The 22,971-nt window shown below is 43.6% G+C and overlaps 2 protein-coding genes across 8 annotated transcripts in view; one reads left to right on the top strand and one right to left on the bottom strand.

Annotated features, from left to right (window-relative positions):
- Nucleotides 1-20,778, top strand: part of LOC109430287 (uncharacterized) — a 225,532-nt gene extending 204,754 nt beyond the window's left edge. For all 7 annotated transcript variants that reach the window (XM_062846181.1, XM_062846179.1, XM_062846178.1 and 4 more), the window contains 6 exons: nt 8,390-8,736; nt 8,800-8,961; nt 9,023-9,211; nt 9,276-9,405; nt 9,464-9,725; nt 19,330-20,778. In XM_062846181.1, coding sequence (XP_062702165.1) covers nt 8,390-8,736; nt 8,800-8,961; nt 9,023-9,211; nt 9,276-9,405; nt 9,464-9,725; nt 19,330-19,460 — 1,221 coding nt within the window. In that variant the 3' untranslated portion in view covers nt 19,461-20,778. The remainder of the gene's footprint in view (nt 1-8,389; nt 8,737-8,799; nt 8,962-9,022; nt 9,212-9,275; nt 9,406-9,463; nt 9,726-19,329) is intronic.
- A 230-nt stretch (nt 20,779-21,008) lies between these two features.
- The window catches only part of LOC109430250 (coiled-coil domain-containing protein lobo), a 107,299-nt gene continuing 105,336 nt past the window's right edge, over nt 21,009-22,971 (bottom strand). Inside the window, exon 6 of the mRNA XM_029866854.2 lies at nt 21,009-21,781. Within this exon, the coding sequence (XP_029722714.2) occupies nt 21,143-21,781 (639 nt within the window). The 3' untranslated portion in view covers nt 21,009-21,142. The remainder of the gene's footprint in view (nt 21,782-22,971) is intronic.

The raw sequence follows: 22,971 nt of genomic DNA, 5'->3' as shown, positions 1-22,971 counted from the left end.
GTAGCCATTGCTGTACTTTTCGCCGTCGCTCCAAGGTCTCCAACCCCAGTAGTCGGCAACTGTCTGGATATGGTGGCAAGTTATCAGGATCTCTCCAAGGCAAACTTCTCAAGGCTAAGCGGATGAACCGTCTCTGAATTCGTTCAATTCTTAGGCTGCACGTGACTTGGTACGGATGCCATACGACGGAGGCATTTTCCAAAATTGGGCGCACTAGTGCACAGTAAAGAGATTTCCCACAATGCGGGTCGGAAAAATTCTTGGCTATTTTGGAAATGAAGCCCAACTGACGCGATGCCTTCGATATTATTTCAGACCGATGAAGATCGAAAGTCATTTTAGCATCTAAACTAGTGTCGAAAAAATTCAGCACAATGATGTTCAATTTGTGTGAAAACGAGCACAAATAAACAAACACAGTTACCCATAGACACGAGGCCGAGAATGAACATGACAAAGAGAGACGAGACAATGAAAGCGGCGTCTTGTGGTGTCATCCACTGTAATTGAAGTTCAGTTCAGCTGAACTTCAGCTCGATGAATTCGAATATGAATTGAAATTGATTTATTATGGTTTAGGCATACAAATACCGATACGTTACCTTAATTCAATGCATTATAGTTACTTTTGGTGAGTGATGCAAAACAACTGCATTTTTCGCTTCTGCATCGTGCTTAATTAAAAATAATCAGTTGAAATTGAAAATACTGACTTTGAGTATCAGTAGGTGATTGAAGTTCAGCAGACAGCGGTCAAAAGAATTTCGAAAGCATACATTTCTGAGAATGCCGCTCGGGTTGTCAAGACGACTATCAAAACAAAAACAAAACAACGCTGGTACCGCTGGGCGTCGGTGCAGACGACCGTATTTTGACAATTGTCGTCACTGACTAAACGAACACCTAGGTCTGTCACACTAGTCACTCTGTTCAGGGAATCTCCTTCAATATGATATCGAAAATCAATCGGCTCTACTGTGCGGTGGAAAGTAATCACCTGACATTTTCCCACGCTAATAGCCAGCTTATTTCTACGGCACCAATCTGTGACCCAAGTAACACACATGTTATATAAAAGTTACGACAGCGCAAGTTTTGGTTGTATAGAAGTTTATTTTACGTTATTTCAACACAATGTTAGAATTACGTAAAATAAACTTCTATACAACCAAAACTTGCGCTGTCGTAACTCTATTATAACATGTGTGTTGCTTGGGAAAAGTGTCAGCGAGTTCTGTAGATGTCTGCGATCATTTATGCAACGCACCACAATATACAGCTTCAGGTCATCCGCATAGATCAGCTTTAATCCTTTGTCCAAAACCAAAGCAGCATCATTGAAGTTATGCGAAGGATGCGTTTTTGTCATGTGTTTATGCTGACGTTCAAGAATCTCCCATTCTCTCGGCGATCGGACACCAACCGATCACGCGCCTCTGGATATCTCCCATCATGATGAAATCTGTCATGTGACCACAGCTTTACTAGATGGTATGATTACCTCTAAAAGTTCACGTCATGGATCCTGTCCAACACATCTTCTGCAACGTTATAACCGAACCAGCGACACTCCCTCAGTAGATCAGAGAGTATACGAGTACTCCTGATAATGTAGAGAGATCGGCAGTTCCACTAATCGAGTTTTCAATCGCAAGTACTGTTTGCTGCCTGCGTCCGTTGGTATCGGTTAGCATAATGCTGTTGCTGACTTTCACTTGAAATTGTGTTCTGCAGCTGGCTCGCAGGGCTAGACAAAAACCTCTAACTTTTAGGAGGACCTTGGTGCGTAGAGCTTACAATTCTTCATTGGCGTTCGGACGTTGATCAGCCGCCTCAAACATGGAGAACAGACTCAACCTTGCAGGAGCTATAATATGGGGGCAGCAGAAATTACAGTCCCGGGGCCTGACCAGAAGTTTGGCAAGATCATCGACTTTGCGTCCACAAAGTCCAACATAAGTAAGGACCTGAAAACGGCCCTGTTGCGACAATGGACGATTCCAAGCAGGATTACGTGAGACTCGTCAAAACTGCAGCAGCGGCGGAACTGGCGAAGCCTTCACACTCGCAGGAAGTCCGAAAGGTATGGCGGATGCGACTGCTTGTGATGAGCACTCGCAGAACCGGGTGTAGGGATGTAGTACCGGTAGTACCGGTACCGAAAATCTCGGTATTACCGACCAATTTTTGGTACCGAAATACCGGTACTGACTGAAGCTTGGTACCGGTACTTTCAGTACCGGAAAATATCTCCCGAAACGCTGAAATACGATCATAAGTGTAGCTAAAATGCTAAAATGGAAATAAACGAAAACATGTAAAACCAAGTACTTTGACAATTATCGTTTCATATATGCAACCTTTCTGCAAATCCAGGATATCGTTCAACGTACGCTGAATTTTGAAAATAGATTTACTAGCTTTGAAAAAAAAATATAGTTTAGGGTTTCTGGTTATTTCTTTAGTTTTTAGAATTCGTATATAAAATCATCAAGGTAAAATCAGTTAAATCTTCTGCTGTCTTCACCTTGTAGCTATGTATCTGAATTTAGTACATGTAAGGTTGTTCCTGTTTTGTTTTAGACTGACTAACATAAATACTATCTGTTAAACTGTGCAGAGGATAAAAATAGCTTTAATACAGTTCCATACAACTCATTTCTTTTAATCTATCTATATTTTTTGTTTAATTTACTATTTTCTTGTTAGATTTTATGATATCCCTGAAACCGGAATTCACAAATGATTGGTATATTGTAGATGTTCTGTACAAAATAGATTACTCTTAATTTTAGTGACATTTTTTTTCAGTACCGGTATTTTACCGGTACTACCGGTACTGTAAGCTCCAGTACCGAAATACCGGTACTCACCGAAAGTGGTCGGTACTGCGACCCCTAACCGGGTGAGATAGTCGTCAAGTGAGGACCTGTCTGACGGTGCCCGCAAGGCTAGGAAAATACTAACCCCGAAGGTTAGCAGTAATGCCGGCAAGGCGGACCCCAGCCAGGTGTCCCGGAAAGCTGAGAAGGGTGGGCCTGAAAAGGCTGGCTCGTTCCTAATGGAAGGGAACAGGGGGTTGCGACCGTTGTTAGGTCAGCAATTACAGAGTAGGGTGAACCAAGGGAAAGACCCGCTTCGACAAAAGTCGACCGGAAGAAGAAGACGAAAAACCCGCAGGTCAAGGAAGTCAGGAACGCCAAACCAAGAAGGCGTAAAAGAGTAGGTGCCAATCGGCCAAGTATTCAGACGTCTTGAAGGCGATACGAAGCGATGCCAAGCTCGTGGATCTGAGAACCGACGTGCGCAGTATCAGACGCATTCGTACGGGTGAGATGATTCTGGAGCTGAAGCGTGATAAGGAAGGCGAAGGGGTAGAGGTGAGGGCTCTTACGTGAGAGGCGACTCTGAAGGTGAAAAACCTAGACGAGGTCACCGTGGTTTATTAACGGTCCCATGCCTAAGTGAATCCACCCCTGAAATGGGAGGCCACAAGATTACTGGTGGACTCAAGCAATTGCGAACCTGTGCCGCGCCTGCCTACGAGCTGGGCGGTGGATGCAGCGAGCACGATCTGAGGAAGAACTAAACGATCGGTGGGTGGTGTTCGCCGCTTCAAAAGCCGCGCTGAAGACCGAGATAAGGGGATGCAAAAAGACCCTCGAATCTTTGTCAGAGTACCAATGCGAATCCGTGGTGTGATGCCCACAGGATCGTGATGACCAATACGAGAGGTATAATGGCTCCTACAGAGCAGTCTTTAGAGATATTGGAGGGATCATCGAGGGCCTTTTTCCGCGTTATGATCCTAGTCCTTGGTCTCCTTTCGTAGGACAGCCGGTTACTGGGGCTGGCGATGAGGAGATGGTCACCGATGTGGAGCTTACGGTGATAGCAAAGTCCCTTAGCGTTGGTTAGACCCCAGGTCCGGACGGAGTTCCTAACTTGGCCTTAAAAGTGGCTATTGTAGAGGCTCCCGAGAGGTTTAGGTCTGCTATGCAGAAATGCCTGGACGAGGGAGTTTTCCCAGAAGTTTGGAAGCGGCAAAGCCGTCGGTAAGGCGGGGATGGTGCTCCAGAGGATCATCCTAAATAGAATGTTGAGGTGCACCGAGGCTGTAAATGGTCTCTCGAGTAGCCAGTACGGCTTCCGGAAGGGGAGGTCGACCGCTATCCTGTCGGTTACAAAAACCGCCGAGATAGCGCTTTAGTGTAAGAGGAAGGTCATTCGCTACTGTGCAGTAGTGACTCTAGATATGAGGAACGCGTTTAATAGTCCCAGTTGCCCGGCTATTGCCAGCCTGTGCCTGGGAATACTGGGTACTTGTACGAGATTCTCGGAAGTTTTTCCAGAATCCAGTACTAGTTTATGACAAGGAGGGTCGGAGCTCGGAAGTGCTTTCACATAGCCTCAGGAGTCCCGCAAGGTTCTATCCTGGGCCCGGTGTTATGGAATGTCATGCACGATGAGATGTTGAGGTTAGATTTTCCGCTAGGAGTAAAGATCATCGGCTTTGCTGACAACATTACGCTGCAGATCTACCGTGAATCGATCGAAGAAGTGAAATTGACTACTGCCACCTACTGCCCACTCGATCGCGTGGATGCTTGGATGAGATCCAGGAAACTAAAGTTGGCTCACCCCAAAACTGAGGAGGTGGTTGTGAACAACCGAAGGTCGGAGCAGCAAGTGGTGATAAGTGTAGACGATTACACTATCACTTCGAAGCGCTCTGCCAAACACTTCCCGACTAGAAAATTATATCAAGTTTATAACACATTGTGTTATGATGTTATAAAAATTTTCTATAACTTATTCTGTTATAAACTAGGTGCAGGATGATGTTAAAATAACTAAAATTGTAACAAAAAGTACACCGGTCCAATCAAAATAATAGCCTATTTTGTTATGATCTGATCAATATTATAACAAAATATGATATAAGTTTTAGCTTCAAGAAAACTAGTTCCTATCATATTTTGATACAATTGTACAAAATGATTTTCTGAATGTCAAGTAATTGAAACTAAATTATTTCACAATGAGTTATAAAACAACATTTATAACATAATATGATATAATTGAGATATAATATTTTTAAACCCCAAAGATATTAAAACTTGATTATATCACAATGAGTTATACATATCAGGGTTTGTTATAATAATGTTATATTTTTGTTAGAATCTTCTAGTCGGGTTGGGGGTGATGATCGACGATAAGCTTATCTTCGGTAGCCACGTTGATTACGCCTGCAATAGAGCCTCCACAGCTATATTAACACTGTCCTGAATAATGTCCAATAGCTCTGCGGTATATGCCAACAAGCGCATGCTAATGTGGCTGTACCGTGTCACACAATACACACTGCGTCATCACTGGTATGGTGCCCATCGGTATCCTCATCAGGAAAGTCATAGAGTGCTTCGAAATGCGCGGCACAAGAGGCATACGCAGAACTGCCAGATTAACATGGTCAAATGATTAGAATAACTAGTGTATTTCTATTGTCAAATGGCAGCGCGTGGGACAGTTCCACCAAAGCCTACAGGTTGATCCCGAGGGTAGATAGTTCGTGTTTGTAGGCTGTTATTTTGCTTTAAGCGATGCTGATTGGACCCGACGAAATTGTATACGGAGAAGTTGGAAACGAGGAAGTCAAAATCGTAGGCAAGCTTACTAATTCCATTTTTGCACCCTTGCGTGTGCATCTTCCAGTCAACAGAGGATAACAAGAATAATCCGAAGGTTCTAGTACAGAACTGGCTTCCAGTTCAGCGGGATCTTATCTGTCCCAACAGTCCTCTGAGTATTGCGGGGTAATGGCTTTTACACCCTTGTGCGTCCCATTAGTTTCAGAAACATTCGAGTGTTGGAATTGTCCGTCAGTACCGGTTGGAGTATAGCTTCCCCGCTTATTGGGTTCCATCCATCCAATGCTCACACTGGTGTTGGTAAATGCCAGTTTCTCGTGGATTGGGTTGGTGATGCGTCGTTGTGAAAGTTGAGCTCACACTTAACCTCTGAGCAATAGATCTCGGTTTGGTTGTTCTCAGGGAATGTTGTTGTATAAGGAATACTCCACTGGGGTTGGGAGTCTTGAATGAGAGGACTGAACGGACGACTTTGTAACCGTTCAAGAACTCAACCGAGGTTTTTTGTAAACTTTCGGTGGCTTTAGCGCCACTCTCGCTTGCGAGAGACCACCAGTCTGTTGATTTGCCCGACTTTGCTGAGACAAGTCCTCAGGGGTGATTCGAACGGCTGTTTTTGACTTCACCAAAACAAAATGACCGAACTAGACACTTTCTCGACCGCTAGAAAAACGCCAAACTTTCGCTCTAAGACCACCAATCTTATTATCCAAATTACCCAAACCTTCGTCGACTTAAACTCGCTCAAACACAATCGCAAACTCGAATGAAAATTAGAAGTCCGGCGGCTCAATTAGCCCAAACGAAAAACGGAAACGGAAACGTAAGAAAAAGGGAGAACTTTCAGTGTTCAAAAACGGGATCAAACTAAGTCTCGGAACTTCAACTTTACAATTACTTTTATTGAACCTTTCTCATTCGGGTTGGACTATTTTATGGTAGTGGGAAATGGGAAAAACTATTCATGGCCATGAAAAAACTACCACATACCTGCGCAGGATTTTTGATGTCGTTGACTCGAAGCGGCGTGTTCTACGATGCGATGTTCGACTCGATGAGCTTCCGGCGGGGTGCCGGCGAAGAAGTCTTGGTCGAATTCGAAGAATTGCTAGCGGTCTGCTAGCAGCGTTCCTCACCCGATGGCGGCGAGGAGCGGACCTGAGCTCGTGCTAAGATGGCCGATATAAAGTTGCGGCGGGAAGTGGCGGCTGGACGGAGGCCTTCCGATTTTCTTTAGGAAGAGCTTTCCGCCGACAATTGGTCGCGGGTTTCCCGGGACGGTCTTCCGGACCGACACTAGACCCAACGACCCGGCTTCACATACCTTTCCGTTATGACCGAGCGAGGAATAGTGCCGACCTTCGGACTGTACGGAAAGGGACACGCTTTTGGCGACGTGAACCCAATCCGAGCTCTCCTTGACTCCCGATCCACAGGGGTTGTAACGGTGGGTGGATCTTATACAACGGTTGATTGGCGACCGTTGGAGAATATCGCTCGTCTTACTGGCGATCTTCACTTCCCCCGTTTGACTGCCTATGCTAGGCGGGCCTTAGCGGATGCACGAGCTCCTTTCAAACTAAGCACGGTGTCTTGCACAGCACCACAAAAGCCCCAAACGACTCCGCTTGTCGAAGGTTCGAACTCCAGCCCGTACCAAAAAAGCGCCCAAGCGCTGAAAAGTCCAACACGAATGATATTTTAAATTTCACAACTTCAAAATCAACATTTTCAATAAATTTACCTTTTTTTTACGATATTGCGAAATCACTTGATAGCGTTCGCGTAGAAATAACGGAGACTGCGTCTCAAACTATAAAGCACAAAAAATCAAAGAAAATCACCGTCTTATAGCACTGCACAATATTTCACTTTTTCTTAATTACCTCTATTAGATTTTCAACTAAAGAACAAATCAAAATAACTCAACTAAAAACTCAACTGAAAAAGTTATACCCAACGCGATAACTGCTATCCTCCAGCCGATATGCGAGCGAAGTGATCGAGCTTAAGTCGTCTTTCTATTACGAAACCTAACTCTAACAATTCCCCTATTATCTTCTGCAATTGCGCCAATGGCAAATTCAAATGGCGACATAAGAAATTGGCGCTTGTCTAGGTTCGTCAAGATGGTGATAATGAGACACATATATTCAGGAGCCATTGCTGCACTCACTACGTCTTATTATGGTATGGTTATAGCCGAGACACAAACCAGTCGACATAAACAAATTTACTTCTAACGTGAACAGTCACAAGCAAAGTCAGGTTATGTTTCAATCTAATCCAAATGCTTTTCGTCCATGAATTTAAACTACAATTTTGTAATGAAAATAATTCAACTATTTACTAAATACAATTATTCAAAAATAATTTTGCTTAAAAAGAGAAAAACGTCAAAGCGTTTTTCTGATGATTAATTTCGATTAAGCAATTGTATTAACTCAAGAATTTATTTCAATTTATACTCTTAAATAGAAACTATATACACATTTAACGTAATTCAAAGCAAATCTAAACGAAATTTATTTTACTTACAAAGACAAAAACGTCAAAACGTTACAACTTGTCTATATTGGGGGGCTGGAAATATCTCAGTATCGCTTGAAGACGTAATGTAGTACGGACGCAGCTCTTGACATGTCCTGTTAACTACAGGCGCCTCTGTTCTGCTCTATCCAGCTTTTAATCATTCCTCTCTCTCTTCTTTCTTTCTTTCATTCTTCTCTTCCCAGGTGATACCGACGGTAGTGTATCTGATGTCTCGCATCGCTGTACATATGGAAATAGAGGGTACCGCACAATGCCCGGCTCAGGTGATGCTGGCCGCGGCACTCGGCTGTGAAGAGTTAGGAATAACCAATAAGCTACTGGCGCAAAGTGTATTCGGGCTGTGGATGACCAGTCCGCTGCTGGAGGTCCAACTGAAGCCCCACCATCGGCCGTACGCCGTTCGGGTGGCGTGGTCCAAACTGCTGGACAAGCACAGCCACGGGAACGAGCTGGAAAAGCTATCGGACGAACCAATGACCACTCTCAGGCGGAATGTGTTCTTCTCGAAAAAGGACGAGGAAAAGATCAAGTATGTTGATAGTTGGAACAACAATGTGTTCAAACTTGTTAAACGAAATTGAATTCTTTACAGGGATCCTCGGATACTGGAGCTGTTGTACGAAGAGGCCCGACACAACGTTCTGCTGGGAAGATACGTGATGGAATCGTCTCATTCGATAATGCTAGGGGGAATCCAGGCAAGGATAGAGCTAGGGCCGTACAATTCCCATACGCATTCCACTAGTTATTTTAGGTATGGCATGCGATTTTTATACCCTCTTTACAGATATTAATCCAGAACTTTATTCTAACAGAGAAAACCAATTCCGCTTCCTGCCGGCGCATGTGGCCAAAAGTTCCAGCTGGTCGTGGCTTCCAATCAGTCGGCGATCGTCGGCAGAAGTAAGACTGCTAGAGCAATTCAAACGGGTACCAACGACGGCTACTACCAAGAAACTTATGCGAAAGTATTTGGAATTCTGTTGGGCGTTACCATTCTATGGGTAATTCTGTTCAGCAGCCTTTCATAAGCTGGAATAACTAAAGTAGAATTTTAATTTCTTAAAGGGCTGCGTATTTTCATGGACAAGTGGAACAACCGGTTCGAGGGTTAACGAGCTTGATGCAACAAAAGGATCTCCCCGTGCTGATAGCAGTGAACGAGCGGGGCATCTTCGTGATAGACCAGATCGAATGTGTAAGTTTTAATGACTACACGTGCAACCGGTCCACTTCTAACACTTTCCCGTTTTTAGACGTTACTGCTAGGACTCAAGTATGAGGAACTTTCGTGGGACTACGCGAAACCGAGCAACGTGAACGATCCGGAGTGTATGCAGTGTATATTCCTGCAGTTCGCCGCAGTCGAGAACGGAATTGCCGCCACCAAACTTATGCAAATCTTCACCCGCCAAGCTGCCATGATAGACGCCTTAATAACCCACTTCACCGATCAGGCCAAGCGGCGGAAAGAGAGCGGCGAGGGTGAGGTCCCCGCCGGAGAGAATCCATATGAAGGTAGGTGATGTTTATTTTTCATTGGTTTGAGTTTTGTAATGGTGTTGTGAACGAATGTTTACAAGAATAAATGCATCAACTGGAGTGATGTAATGCTAGAGCCGACAAATTTATTTGATTAGTTAAATGCTTTTATCTACCCAGAGAAAACAACAAAGATACCATTAGATGATTCTGCACTGTGAGTCTAATTAATTCACTACTGGTTTGATTGGTATCGATAACTGATTTGGCCTCCTGAAGGCTGAGATCCAATCGATGACTTCGGGAAGTAGCTTGCACTTACTGGCATGCACCGCAGACCTCTTGGACAAGTGGGCTGCAGTCAATTTCACTTCTTCGATCGATTCACCGTAGACCTCCAGTGTAATATCGTCAGCAAAGCCTACGACGGCCAGGCTCAACGGAAACTTTTACCTCAACCCCTCGTTGTACATAACATTCCATAACACCGGACCCAGGATGGAACCTTGCGGAACTCCTGAGACAATGTGACAGTGACATTCGATTCTGGAAATAGTTTCCAAAAATCTTGTACAAGACGATAGCTATTGAACGCGTTCCTTACATTACTGCAATGTAGTAAGTCCTCCTACTCCTACGCTGGATGGCTGTCTTGGTGGTCTTTGTAACCGACAAGATGGCGTCTGCGGTCGGCCTCCCCTTCCGGAAGTTGAACTGGTTACTGGAGAGACTAACTACGCCCTCGGTGTGGCTCAACTATTTGTCGAGGATGATTCGCTGGAACACTTTCCTCGCCGTGTCGATCAGGCATGTTGGTCCATATGCCGACGGATGCCTGAGTAATTTCCCCACCTTCGGCAATAGGACTAGGTTCTACCGCTTCTAAACTCCTGAAAAGACTCCCTCGTCCAGAATTTTCTGCATAGCAGACCTGAACATCCCAGGAGTCTCTGCAATAACTACTTCCAAGGCCAAGTTCAGAACTCCGTCCGGACCTGGGACCTTACCCACTTCGCAATTCAAGCAAGACCCACATGGGTGACCCTCTCCTTATCGCCAGCCCCAGTCGCCGGCTGTCCTATGGAAGGAGGCGAAGGACATGGCACGAAAAAAGCCCCTGCATTACCTCCGGAGATTGCTCTGTAGGAGTCATTATACCTCTCGTCTTGGCCATCACGATTCTGTTGGCATCACCGCACGGATTGGCATTGGTACTCTGACAGAGACCCTCAAAGCAGGCCTTTTTGCTTGCTCTTATCTCAGTCTTCAGCGCGGCTTTTACAGCGGCGAACACCTCCTGTCGTTCGTTTCGCTCTTCCACCGCCTAACCTGTAGGCAGGCGCGGTGTAGGTCTGCAATCGCCATTAAGGTAGTGGTCTCCCATTTTTAGGATGGACTCGCCTAGGCATTGTCGCATCGCACGCACGGGAGAGCACCGCCATCAGCGCGTCGCCGTTTAGACTACCCAGTCAACCAGTGATCGTATAAGATGCTGTATAAGATGTTAAAGTGAAGGCGATATACGTACATTTTACATGCGCCTAAATGGAGGCATGTACGCATATGGCCTCCACTTTATCATCTTATGAAACATCTTATATGATTACTGATTGTCAGACTAAGTATGTTTTGTTCCCGGCGGAGCGCCTCCCTAAATACCCCTTCGTTGGCTTATAATGTCTTCCACCTGCGGGGGCTTGGCCTTGGCCAAGCCGTCTCTTCCTCTACCCGCTGCCTACTGTTCTTGTAGTGGATACTGTAGCGAACCGCCAGGTGGTCGCTGTGAGTGTAGCTATCTCCAGTTTGAACTACTTGTTAGGCCAGGATTATGAAAAGTAACGTCAATAATCGACTCCGCACCGTTTCGACTACAGGTACTCTTGGTACCGACATTAGCCAAGTCGACATCTAGTATGGCCAGTGTCTCTAGCAGGATCTGACTCGTTCAGCCTTGGCCTTATGGCCTTCGGCGCCGCATCTCCTGCTCAGTTTGCTGCTGTCAGGGCATAACTTGTATCCTATTTCTAGGCACCTAAAGGAAACCTCCGGTAGCTCGTGGAACGTCAGATGACACACGCACCAGCCTACCTTTATCTTCCCTACTTTGTCGGATTTTTTAATGTCCGCCACAGGTAGCTGAATCAAAGCTATCTGTGTACCTGCCAGCCCCTTCCGTAGCCTAACGGCTGCGGTGGCCACCTGCACCTCGCACTGTTGCCGCTGTGCCGTGACAAGCTCTTCCACTTCGGTGACCTCGTCTAGGTCTTTGACCTGCAGAGCCGCCTCTTGTGTGAGAGCCCTCAACTTCGCCAAGAACCTCTTCTGCCAACCTCTTGCAGGTGGCGCCCTTGCGCTTTAGCTCCAGGATCATCTTGCCCGTGACAGTACGTCTGATTTGGCGTCCCTCGCTTCTTCTACCTGCGGTTTCGTCTTCTTCTTCTTATTCTTCCGCTCTACCTTCATCCAAGTAGGGTCCTGCCTTTGGTTCGCCCTACTCTGTGGCTGATGAGGGCCTTCCAACGATCACAACCCGTTGTTCCCATCCTTCCGGGACGGGCCAGCTTTTTCAGGCCTACCCTTCCCAGCTTTCCGAGACACCTGACTGGGGTCCGACTTGTCGGCATTGCTGCCGACCTTCGAGGTCAGTATTCGCCTGGGCTTGCGAGTGCTTGTCACGAACAGTCACATCCACTGCACATTTTGAACTACCTGCGAAAGCAAAGGCCTCCGTCTGGGTAGACTTCGTATCCTTTCCTTTCACAGGTTTCGCCGCTGCTGCAGTCTTCGCGTATCGCTTGTTCCTGCTTGGCATCGTCCATAGACTTACGAAGTCGCAACAAGGCCGTTTTCATGTCCTTACTAATGTTGGACTTTGTGGACGCAAAGTCGATGATCTAGCCAAGCTGCTGCTCAGTCACCTCGATTGCTGGCAGTCCTTCTCTGTTTTGGTTGATAGCTCTCAACAGTCACGCTTCATCCAGTATCTCCACCGGCTGGCTTGCTGGCAGCTTCCCGCACCTATATCCTCACTTCTCCTCATCGGAGAACTCGCAAACCCACTCTTTGCGAAGGGGTTAGCATCGCCACTACCACTTCCTACTACTTTTTGATTTTTGTTGTTTGAATTTTTAATGATTAATCCCACGAGTAGCACGGGAAAAAAAGGTCCACCACGCCACAGCCCTGCATTAACGTGGTAAGGGACGAAATACTGTGGGGAGTGTCCACTCATTCCTCGGCACGGGTCGCTTGGCACCTTGAATTGGGGTTCAGTAGGTCGGCTCTAGAGGCACGTTCTCCTCCATTCGGGAAATTTGTGCCATAACACAGTAAATTAGTTAGTAAATAGTCCTATCCTTAGCCGGCGACTACGCGGCTTCTTCTGCTCTACTTCGGGTCAAGGGACGTCCTCACCCTGACCTGCCCTAACTTGTGATAACTGATAATAAATCAATGGCCGTTTCGATCTGGGACGGGCCGGCTTTTTCAGGACCACCTTTTCAGTCTTTCCGGGACGCCTAGCTGGGGTCCGACCTGCCATTTTTACTTCCGACCATCGCCCATGTAACACATTTGTCACGAAAGAGTCACGGCAGCGCAGGTTTTTGTTGCGTAAAAGTGACAGTACTGTGACTTTATTCTTACAAATAACGCAGCGTAACATTTCTTTTTGTCTCAAGAGCAAACTTATGTGCCTCTGACAGATCCGAATCTGGACTCAGATGTGCTCCAGGACATCACAATTTTGAGCTATACCTCAATTTGTAGGGCGCTTTTTTGATTGCAAGCCATTAACCTTCACATTCCCGACCCCCAACATCTCATTTTCAAAATGCTGGCATTTCGACAATTTTTATCCGATTTTTTTGAAGTCACCCTCAATCGATCATAAATTGGTGCAAGTTTATTATTATTTATACCCAAGCGGCCATGCAATATCCGGAACCATTTCGGAGATATTCCAGATTGTACTGGGGTCCGGGAGGGTGCCGAAATGGCTAAAAGTGATTATTTCGTGTGTTATTTTGTTTGAACCATCGATTTTCAGGGAAATTTTCATTTGCGAAAAATAAAACGCAACTGCTATAATCAGATTTGAATAAGTTGACCCATCTGGATCACCGTGGCAGGTTCCGCGGGGGCCTCATTGGGGACACTTCTGGTTTTCATCCAAAACATGTCGTGCGACATATCAAACTTCATGATTTCGAATGACTGAGTCAGAAACGATACCCTGAAGTCTGTATCAACTAATATGGCCGCCCGGAACATCTAGCATAGGTTCCACGGGGGTGACATAGGGGACATTTCTGGATTGCATTCAAAACATGCCGTGCGACGTATCAAACTTAATGATTTCGAGAGAATGGGGCAGAAAAAAATGACTGAAGTATGAAGCAACTGATAGGCCCGCTCCGGAGCACCTGAAACAGGTTCCGCGGGGGCCTCTCAAACACAATAACACACGAAATAATCACTTTTAGCCATTTGGCAAAACAGACACCTCCCCCACCCCCTGACCCCAGTACAATCCGGAATATCTCCGGAATGGTTCAGGATATTACATGGCCATTTGAGTGTAATAAACTTTCACCAATTTATGATCGATTGTGGGCGACTTCAAAAAATTCGGATGAAAATTGACGAAATGCTAGCATTTTGAAAATGAGTTATCGGGGGTCGGGTATGTGAAGGTTAAGCATGGAAATATGTTTTTAAGGAATCAAAGGATAAATCGGTCAATTAACATCTAAATTAACGGCTTAATATTTGCAAAATATTTCGTTTTATTTAATCAAATTTGACAGATTTAGGCATTTTATGTTAGCCCTCGAGCGGTCGCGTCTTTGACTACACTGAACGAAAACCCCCGCCGAACGGAAAATGATTCTTCATTCAATGCGATACAGATCCGCAGAATCTCAATTTCGAATGATTTCACAGCAGAATTATTTTACTGCCTTCTACTGAATAAAAATCATCCTATTATAAAACAAAAATAGACGCAAACATAAATGATTTTTCGCTTGACGTTTGTTGTGAATGATTATCATCACCAAATCATCAGAAAGCATATTCCACTGTGTTCCATACCGAAAATCATTCGACCATTGAACGAAAATCCCCACCGCTCAACGAATGAATCCTCATTCGAGCGTATGCTCAAGTGCTTATTCCCAAAACTGAATGACAATCCCGACCGAATAATTTTCTAAACAACAATGGCGGATTTTTATTTACTCTTTATATTCTATTATTTTGTATGTTGTCTGCCTTTCAGTCAAATATGAAAAGATGGAATTAACATATGAGCATTATGCTAAATCAAGCTGGACATACTTTATCAAAGCCGCGTTCCGAAAATCATTTAGTTTTAGTTTGATTTTCATTTAGCTGTTGGAGCGCCATGCCAGTTCAAAATTTCAAAGTTGAAGTGCCGCAGGAAAGGTGTCGCGTAAAAGTGTTTGACGTCGGTGAAGTGTGGAAAAAGTGAATGTAAGATTTAAGTGAAATGTGATTTCTGTATACGAAAATTCTAAATAAAGTTTAATTCATACAATGAAAATTTGTTATACTTTTTTTTCAAAACATCTAATATTACAACCATTCTACTAGTTTGCTTGGAATTGACTTCAATTGAAATCAGTTTCGTTCAAACTAGTTGTGATGGTTGTAATATTAGCTGTTTTGCAAAGTATTAGAAAAAATGAAATACATACAACAACGTCTATATGAGCAACATCAGATTTTGCAAATAATTTCATTCATAAAACGACCGGTGGACTGTATGGGTTTTGAATGATAATCATCCGCTCCTGGATTTGTTTTGATTCTGAATTGTATGATTATAATACTTACTTTGAAGGATTTTTATACCGTGTGTTTTGATTCTGTCAGATAAGCATTTGAATGACAAGCTTTCAAAAATCATCTGATTTTAGGCATGGGGCTCGGATGAAGCAATTTTCATTCAATTTCTGGCGGGGATTTTCGTTCAGTGTACCTGCAGTGACGCCACGCTCACGTTGTGTACCACAAACGTGCATTTTTATGGTGCGTGTACTCAGTACACGACGCGAACGCTCCCGGGTTAGTAAGTAAGCTTGCATGCAACTTTTGGAGGGTGACTTGTATGTGAAATATCGTACCTAACATAAATCGCTTAAGGACATAGTTGCTAGAGTGCCAAAATGGCAGCTGGTATGGCAGCCACCCGCTCCTTACGTCTCCCTCCCCGCATCTAGTAATTGCCGGCAACGCAGGGTCAAGCAAAAAACTTTGAATTATGCTGTCTTACCTGCACAAATTACTCTGAGATTGCTACTCCTGATAGATTATTGATTTGAATGCACTTCGTGAAGTATTCCTTTCGAAGTTTTGCAGTAATTTCTCCACTTTGTGCAAAAATGCAGCCTGCACATCACTATTTGCTACCGCGAGCGCGACACACCATATCCAAAAATCACTTTTAATTTCACTTCCTGGCCCCCAGCACTATGAAAATTTGATGGTATATGGGAAATTATTTACGTTTTCACCAAATCAGGAGTTTATCGTCAAAAAATCGCGTATTTTCACTTTTTTGTTCGAAAAGCCGATGCAATTTTGGTTGCGGTTTTCTGAATTCAAAAAGCGTACCGTCAAACTGTGCGTTACTGTCCTGCACTGCGTGGAACTAATCAATTGAGTCACGAAATAAGAGCCGTTTTTCGCAACTATTCACACAAAAAAGGCAAATGCTGTGTCCGGAATGCATATATCAACGCGATATCAATATAATAGATCATTTTTTGTTGTTTAATAGTTGTTAGTTATTAAAACTGCATTGATCAATGTTACCCCGCATTACTGTAGTTGCCCAAGGCAAGAGAGGAGAGGCGCGTTCGGAGAGAGGAGAGGGCTGTCAAAAAACGTAAATAAAACGACACATAGTGTGAAAAACGTTTACAATACTGGACAAAAAAGGTCATAAGGATTCAAAAATGTTTTCTGATGTAGGTTGTGACGACGAGTCGCCATAATCAGTAATAAATAAACCAAAATTCAAAATTTTGACACATTCTCCTGCTTACTTCATTAAGGTTAAATCAGTCAAAATATGTTGTGCTTTTCTGACCAGCAAACACTACACAGTGAGCTGCATGGATTGTTTGACTTGAGTGGGCGGTTGGGTGGGTCTTTTGGGTGGGAGACAGATTGTTTGTTATGATCCCTAGCAACCTTCACCTTAAAACTATCAAATTCGATTAGGTAAAACTAAATATTTTGCATGAGTCGGTTATTAAGATTTGAATTGTTCAATTTATGTCTTGATTGCTTAAACAAATATTTCCTGTTTAATGGCTTGCAGTCAAAAAAGCCCAAAATCGTATATTTTACCCTATAAATAGGGTATAGCTTAAAACTGTGACGTGCTGGAGTGAAAGTTTGCACTTGAGACAGACCAATAGTTAATTTTATGTTTCGCTGTGTTATAATTTGCTTGCTAGAAGTAAGCCACAGTGACTTCTACCTAACCAAAACCTGCACCGCCATGATTCTTCCGCACACTACCGCACACGTTCCTGCGATTGCTCCGCAACACTTTTGGGGCTACCCGCGAAAGCGAAGGTTTCATAGGTTCTGCCGGGCTGCAGTTGCCACGAGTTCCTCGTGGTCCTGCCTGGCCACCTTCATTGGCTTTCGAAGTCTAATAAGGGTCTGCTTGAGATTCTTGCTAACATTAGACTTCGAGAACGCAAAGTCAACGATGGAGTGAAGCTGCTGCGCAGCCACCTTTATCGCAGAGAGGCCATCTCTGTTTTTGTTGATGGCCCTCATCAACCACGTTCCGTGCATTATCTCATCCGACACACTAGTCGGGGATGAAATGGGGTTTCCTACGCTGGCACTACCTACACGGAGAAATCAAACTACCTAATTTTTGGGTCGATTTTACTCAAAGCTGAGTATATCGAATAAACTAGTTACCCAAAATTAGGTTGTTTTCCCTCTTTCCCCCACCGATGTTGTCAAAAACAAACAGAGATGCATCTACCCAATGGGGGTCCTTGAGCCCAATAAGCCAATTTTGAGTAAATGTAGGTATACTCAAATTTGGGTTGAATGAGGGGGGGTCTTGGGTTGAATTTACCTACTCTTAAGTATATTTTTTTGCTGGAGGTAAAGGCAATTTACCTAGTGTTAGTTTAATCGATTTACTCAAATTTGGCTTATTGGGCGGAACTATGGGATTGCTTCAAAAGAACTCAATTTTGGGTAGTTTGGCGGTTCCGTGTACGCAGCTGCCTCATACCGTGTCCGATCTACTTAAAGAAGACCTCGCTAATAAACTCCTTGTCAAGCCCTTGGACTACCGTTCTTGCTGCCCTAGGCTGCAACCCCTGCACTCTTCTATGAGTCGTCTTTTACAGGCCCATCTTACCCAGCTTTCCGGGACGCCTGGTCAAAGTCCCTTTCGCTGGCATTACTGCCCTTCACTCTCGGGGTAAACAACCTCCTGGTCTTGCGAGCGCTGCCTGGTAGTTTCTCATTCTAACCTGAGGATTGCGGACTGAAATTTGACAGCAGCCAGGCTGCTGCCAAACCTCCAAAATGATCAGAGTGTGCCTGGATACAAGTTTAGTTTGCTTAGTCACGCTAAAACAAGTGAAACATTTAATGACACACAAACTTTGCCGTCAGATACGAAAACGTTTAAGGGGCTGTCCATAAACCACGTGGTCATTTTATTGGGACTTTTCAACCCCCCCCCCCGCGTGGTCATTAGTCCATACAAAAAAATTTATTTGCCCATACAAAACGGTCATTGGCCGAATCCCCCCCCCCCCCTTAATGACCACGTGGTTTATGGACAGCCCCTAAAACGTTTTATCTGTGAGAAAATTATGTGTGAAACTTGCCTAAAATTTGTAAATTATTCTTCCAAACCCATAATGACAAAGTCAGCTGAATATACGTTTTATTGTAGCTTTTGCTGTAATAGGCTGTAATAGTTATGTTTGAGCCTTGGTTTGAACGTTGTGTGAAGTAGTTTATGCGTGCACTTCAAAATTGATCTCCATAGAGATAAGAAACTTTAGAACGGGGAGCACTGGAAGAAAGAGTACGTGCTCAAATTGAATGACCAAAAAAGTTGAGTCCGCATCCCTCAGATTCTAACCTCATGGCTGGCTGGCATGCTTCTGCGAAGGTCTCCGTCTCAGCAGGCTTCATCATCTTCATCCTTCTATTATACAGTTGGTCTCGCGGAAGACTCCCTGGTATGTCGCAGCCGTGGCAGCAACCTGCCTACTAGGTCGGATCCGAGTCCTTCTTCTTCTTCTTTGTGGCTCTACGTTTCGGTATACCTAATACATGGCAATACCAGACTCCCCCTCCTCTTGTCCCTCTTCCCTAAAATGCTACGTCATTCATGGACCCTCTTTTAGTTTTTACCAATAGTCCATGTGTGTAATGTAATCCTTTGGCGACTCTCCACTGCTGGAATTTTATGGGGATGACTTGAAGGACCCAGCGTCATATGACTAAATTATTTAGACTCTGCTAATGTACATTCGCAGATCTTATTCAACATTTATTATCCAAAACTTTTTATTGGAATAGCAGTAACTTTACAAATCTTCATTTTCATTTTCAGCGGAACCTAATCCAATCCAGAACAACGGCGTTGGAGTGCTGAGCAACAAGCTATCGCGCCTGACTTTGGCCACATTCGACGACGAAGGACGCTGCATTGGCCAGATGGGGTCGCTATCAATTAGTTATTAACATTTAATTCTTGTCTAAGTGGAGATCGTGTGTTGTATAGTTTCTAACGTAGGGATTACGATTCACATGTCAAGGAAGACAAATGAATGCAGACGCAGTGCAGGAAGATGTTTCTGGTGATACCCAACTTAACTAGTGAATGTTCGATAAATACCGATGTACGAAACGGAAATCGCAGGAAACGAAAGCGTGAAAGCGATACACTGGGTCTGGTTCCCAATTTCTACTTTTCTTCCTCACTAGCGAAATCTTATCTAGTTAAAAGTTATCATAAACTGAATTCAGAATTCAACTCTCAGCTGTTGATATTCGCGTGATATTGTATGAAACCGATACAAAGAATAGAACAAAAACCGCACTAACTTCCTCGTCACGTTGCTATCAGAATGCGACGTACCAATATAATAAAATTGTAAGTCGAACACGAATTTACTTGTAAATAGGTATCCAACCGATTGCTATCTTTTTAACAGGAGGTTAAATCAACAAAACCTTGTAATCTTACAACAAACTAGTTCAATATTACACCAACATAATCGCATTCAATCACACTCCATCACTTTCACATGTAAATCTATTAGGTAAAGTCCGCAGAAACAACAAAACCCCACGCGTTCCCTTGTAAAACAATGCCCCGAATGAGTTGTGGAAGTAGACGCATCCAGGATGTATATTCTCACGTTTCCAAAACACAAAATCACTAACAACTAACACAAATATACTTACACGTACACACAACTGAACAGAAAACCAATAAAGATTCGAACCAGTATGGAATTTATTAGTCAACCATGCGGCAGAGGTGAAGCGGTAGTAAAAGAATAGGAAGAGAGACGAACAAGGAATAGTAGAAAAGAAAGCAAAGTGGTCAAATAATTTTGATAAGTTCAATTTAATAAGGAAAATATACCAAGTGAATATGTAAATCTACCTTATATATACCGGATAAGATAAATATATATTTAGATATTTTATACTGAAAACAAGAAAAAGCGTCGAAAACTGAAGAGTGGTTCAGGCGACAATGGAGAGAAACACGGCGAATGAGGAAGAACTTTGAACAGGAATGGAATCGAACAACTGGAATGGAAATAGGATAGAAACGAAACATCGGAACTGAATCGCCGAATGGGAGTCAATAACGGTAAGCTAAGGTAGTTTGATCAGCAATGCGATATTATGAACCACAAAATGCATAGCAAAGAAAGGAAGACAATGAAGAAAGCCAAGACAGATTTGCGGCAGAGTAGTAGAGACGGGGGTATTAGAATGAACAAGAGAAAGATGATTAATTTTGAATAAAAAAGGTATCTGTAAATTTGTGCGGTGGCTTTGTTCTGATTTGAGAAATTGCCTTGGGCTTCAGTAGGTCGGCTCAAGAGGCACGTTGCCTTGGGCTTACTCCATTTATTGCTAATGCGGTGGCCCAAATAGCCGAAGCGGTGAAGCTGAGGGTGAAGGATTCGATTCACGATAGGTCTAGAAACTGGGGCAGTGCGATACATATTTATCAAAACCTTGGGCCATTCTATAAATGAAACAAATCCGTTGAGTTTGAAATGTTCATCAAATTGAATGCGTATTTTATACGCTCCCGGCGACCAAGGCCGAATATCTATGACTAACACTCGAAATTGCAAAAGCAACACAAACACATGATCAAATATTTGCTCAAGTTTGATCTATGGCGAAGAACCACTCAGCCTTTCATCCTCGTAAATGGCCTTTTCCAAATGTTGGGCCTTCTGCTGATACTCATCGCGAAGGTTCTCGATTCGCATCTGCACCACGTTCTTATTCAGCTCAATATTCTCACCTTCCATGATGAACTTGTCGTACTCTTCGTCCTCGAAGTGTCCCTGAAACTTGCACAAAAAGCGCCGCAATGAGTTCTCCTCGGATAGCAGCTCATCAAGTCGAACCTTCATCTCATCCTCCAGTCCACTGTAGAACTTGCGTAGATCTTCCTTACAGCTCTGATAGGCAGCCATCAGTTTTTCATGGTTGGAGTTACTCTCGTCCATCCTTAGCAGATACGGAGCCAAAAAGTCCGCTTGCTGTTGCTTGATGAGCTCCTCACGGGCACGGGCTTGCTCGTATTTCTCCAACCGCAAACGGCGAGCTTCTGCGTTACGCAGCGGATCAAATAAGCTGAATGTTAGCTTAGGAGAGTCAATTTGTTTCTTCCGCTCTCTCAGTAGAGTTTCGATTTCTACCACACGTCGGTAAAAGGCACGGCTTGATGCTTCTTCAGCTTTCATTTGGTCTTTCAGTAGAAGGAATAGCTCGAGATGGGTTGGTTGGGGATCCCATGGATTGGACTGCAAGAAAAGATGAACGATAGTAGAAATACAAATTTTCAAAGCTCTCTTACATGCTAAAGTATGTAATAATAATATTGATTCAGTACTGAAAACTAGGTCAATATGATACGGCAATATATAAAATAATAAATATGCTATTGGCCGCATAGTAGTTATTTACGAAGCAAATAGCAAAAAGAAGTCGTACATTTATCGGATAATGCTTGTCGAGCTGAATAAATACAACGAGTGCTGAAAAGTCGGGTTTTCCAACAGATTACAAAAACACCCGTGAAATGTGGAATGCTATAGTTATTCAAGCGCATTTTAAGAGGAACAGACCTGTTCCGGATGTCGATGTTCATGTGAATTAGAGATTTTTCTGATCAAGTAGGGAATTCAGTAAGGTGGAAATGACTGTGAAGCAAGGTAAGTAAGAAGGAAGGTAATCCAATATGTCATATTGGATGATACAATATTGGAAAACCTAATGACAACTGACAAGTTCTACCCGATCTACTTAATATTGTTTTACTGATGTAATTGTAAACTACAAACACTTTCAGTCGTACAAACGTAAAACCTCCTCAGCAATCATTACCTAGATTCCTTCCGAAATTACTTTCGGGATTTGCCTGAAATTCATTCCAGGAATTTCTTCTTAGATTTTTGCAGGCATTACACTTGGTATTTCTTCAGGAATGCCTATCTGTGACGGAAGTTTAAGTAATATCTTCTCAGAAAACGTTCCTCAATGAATCTCAGAAGAAAGAAGGAAAAATCCTTGAGGAATCTCAGTATTTAACCACCACCACTTCTAGAGGATCTGACATTCATCATTTCAGTGCCGAAAATGTCATTCCGACATATCTAAATTTAACCACCACCAGCTTATTTTAGAAGCTGAACCTGTGAATATGGTATATGAAAAACCTGTGCGACTAGACCAGCTTTACCTTCGAAAAGTGCCAATTGATATTCATTGGTATTTTTCGGAAGTAGACCGTGACATTTATCTTAAATATTCGGTTTTTCCGTGGCACTCTTGTAGAACTGGTCTAGCCGCAAAAGTTTTTCATATGGGGTGGGGCGGGGCAAGATGGGTCACCTAAGGATGGATCACCATAACTTTGTAAATACAAATCGTATTGGTTTGTATTCGTCCGCTACTCTTTAATACACTAGTTAGCTATGCTAAAAGTCGATAC

This window comes from Aedes albopictus, chromosome 1 (assembly GCF_035046485.1).
Source record: "Aedes albopictus strain Foshan chromosome 1, AalbF5, whole genome shotgun sequence".
Lineage (NCBI taxonomy): Eukaryota > Metazoa > Arthropoda > Insecta > Diptera > Culicidae > Aedes > Aedes albopictus.
The sequence above is the reverse complement of the archived record's forward strand: the minus strand, read 5'-3'. Positions and strand labels throughout refer to the sequence as shown.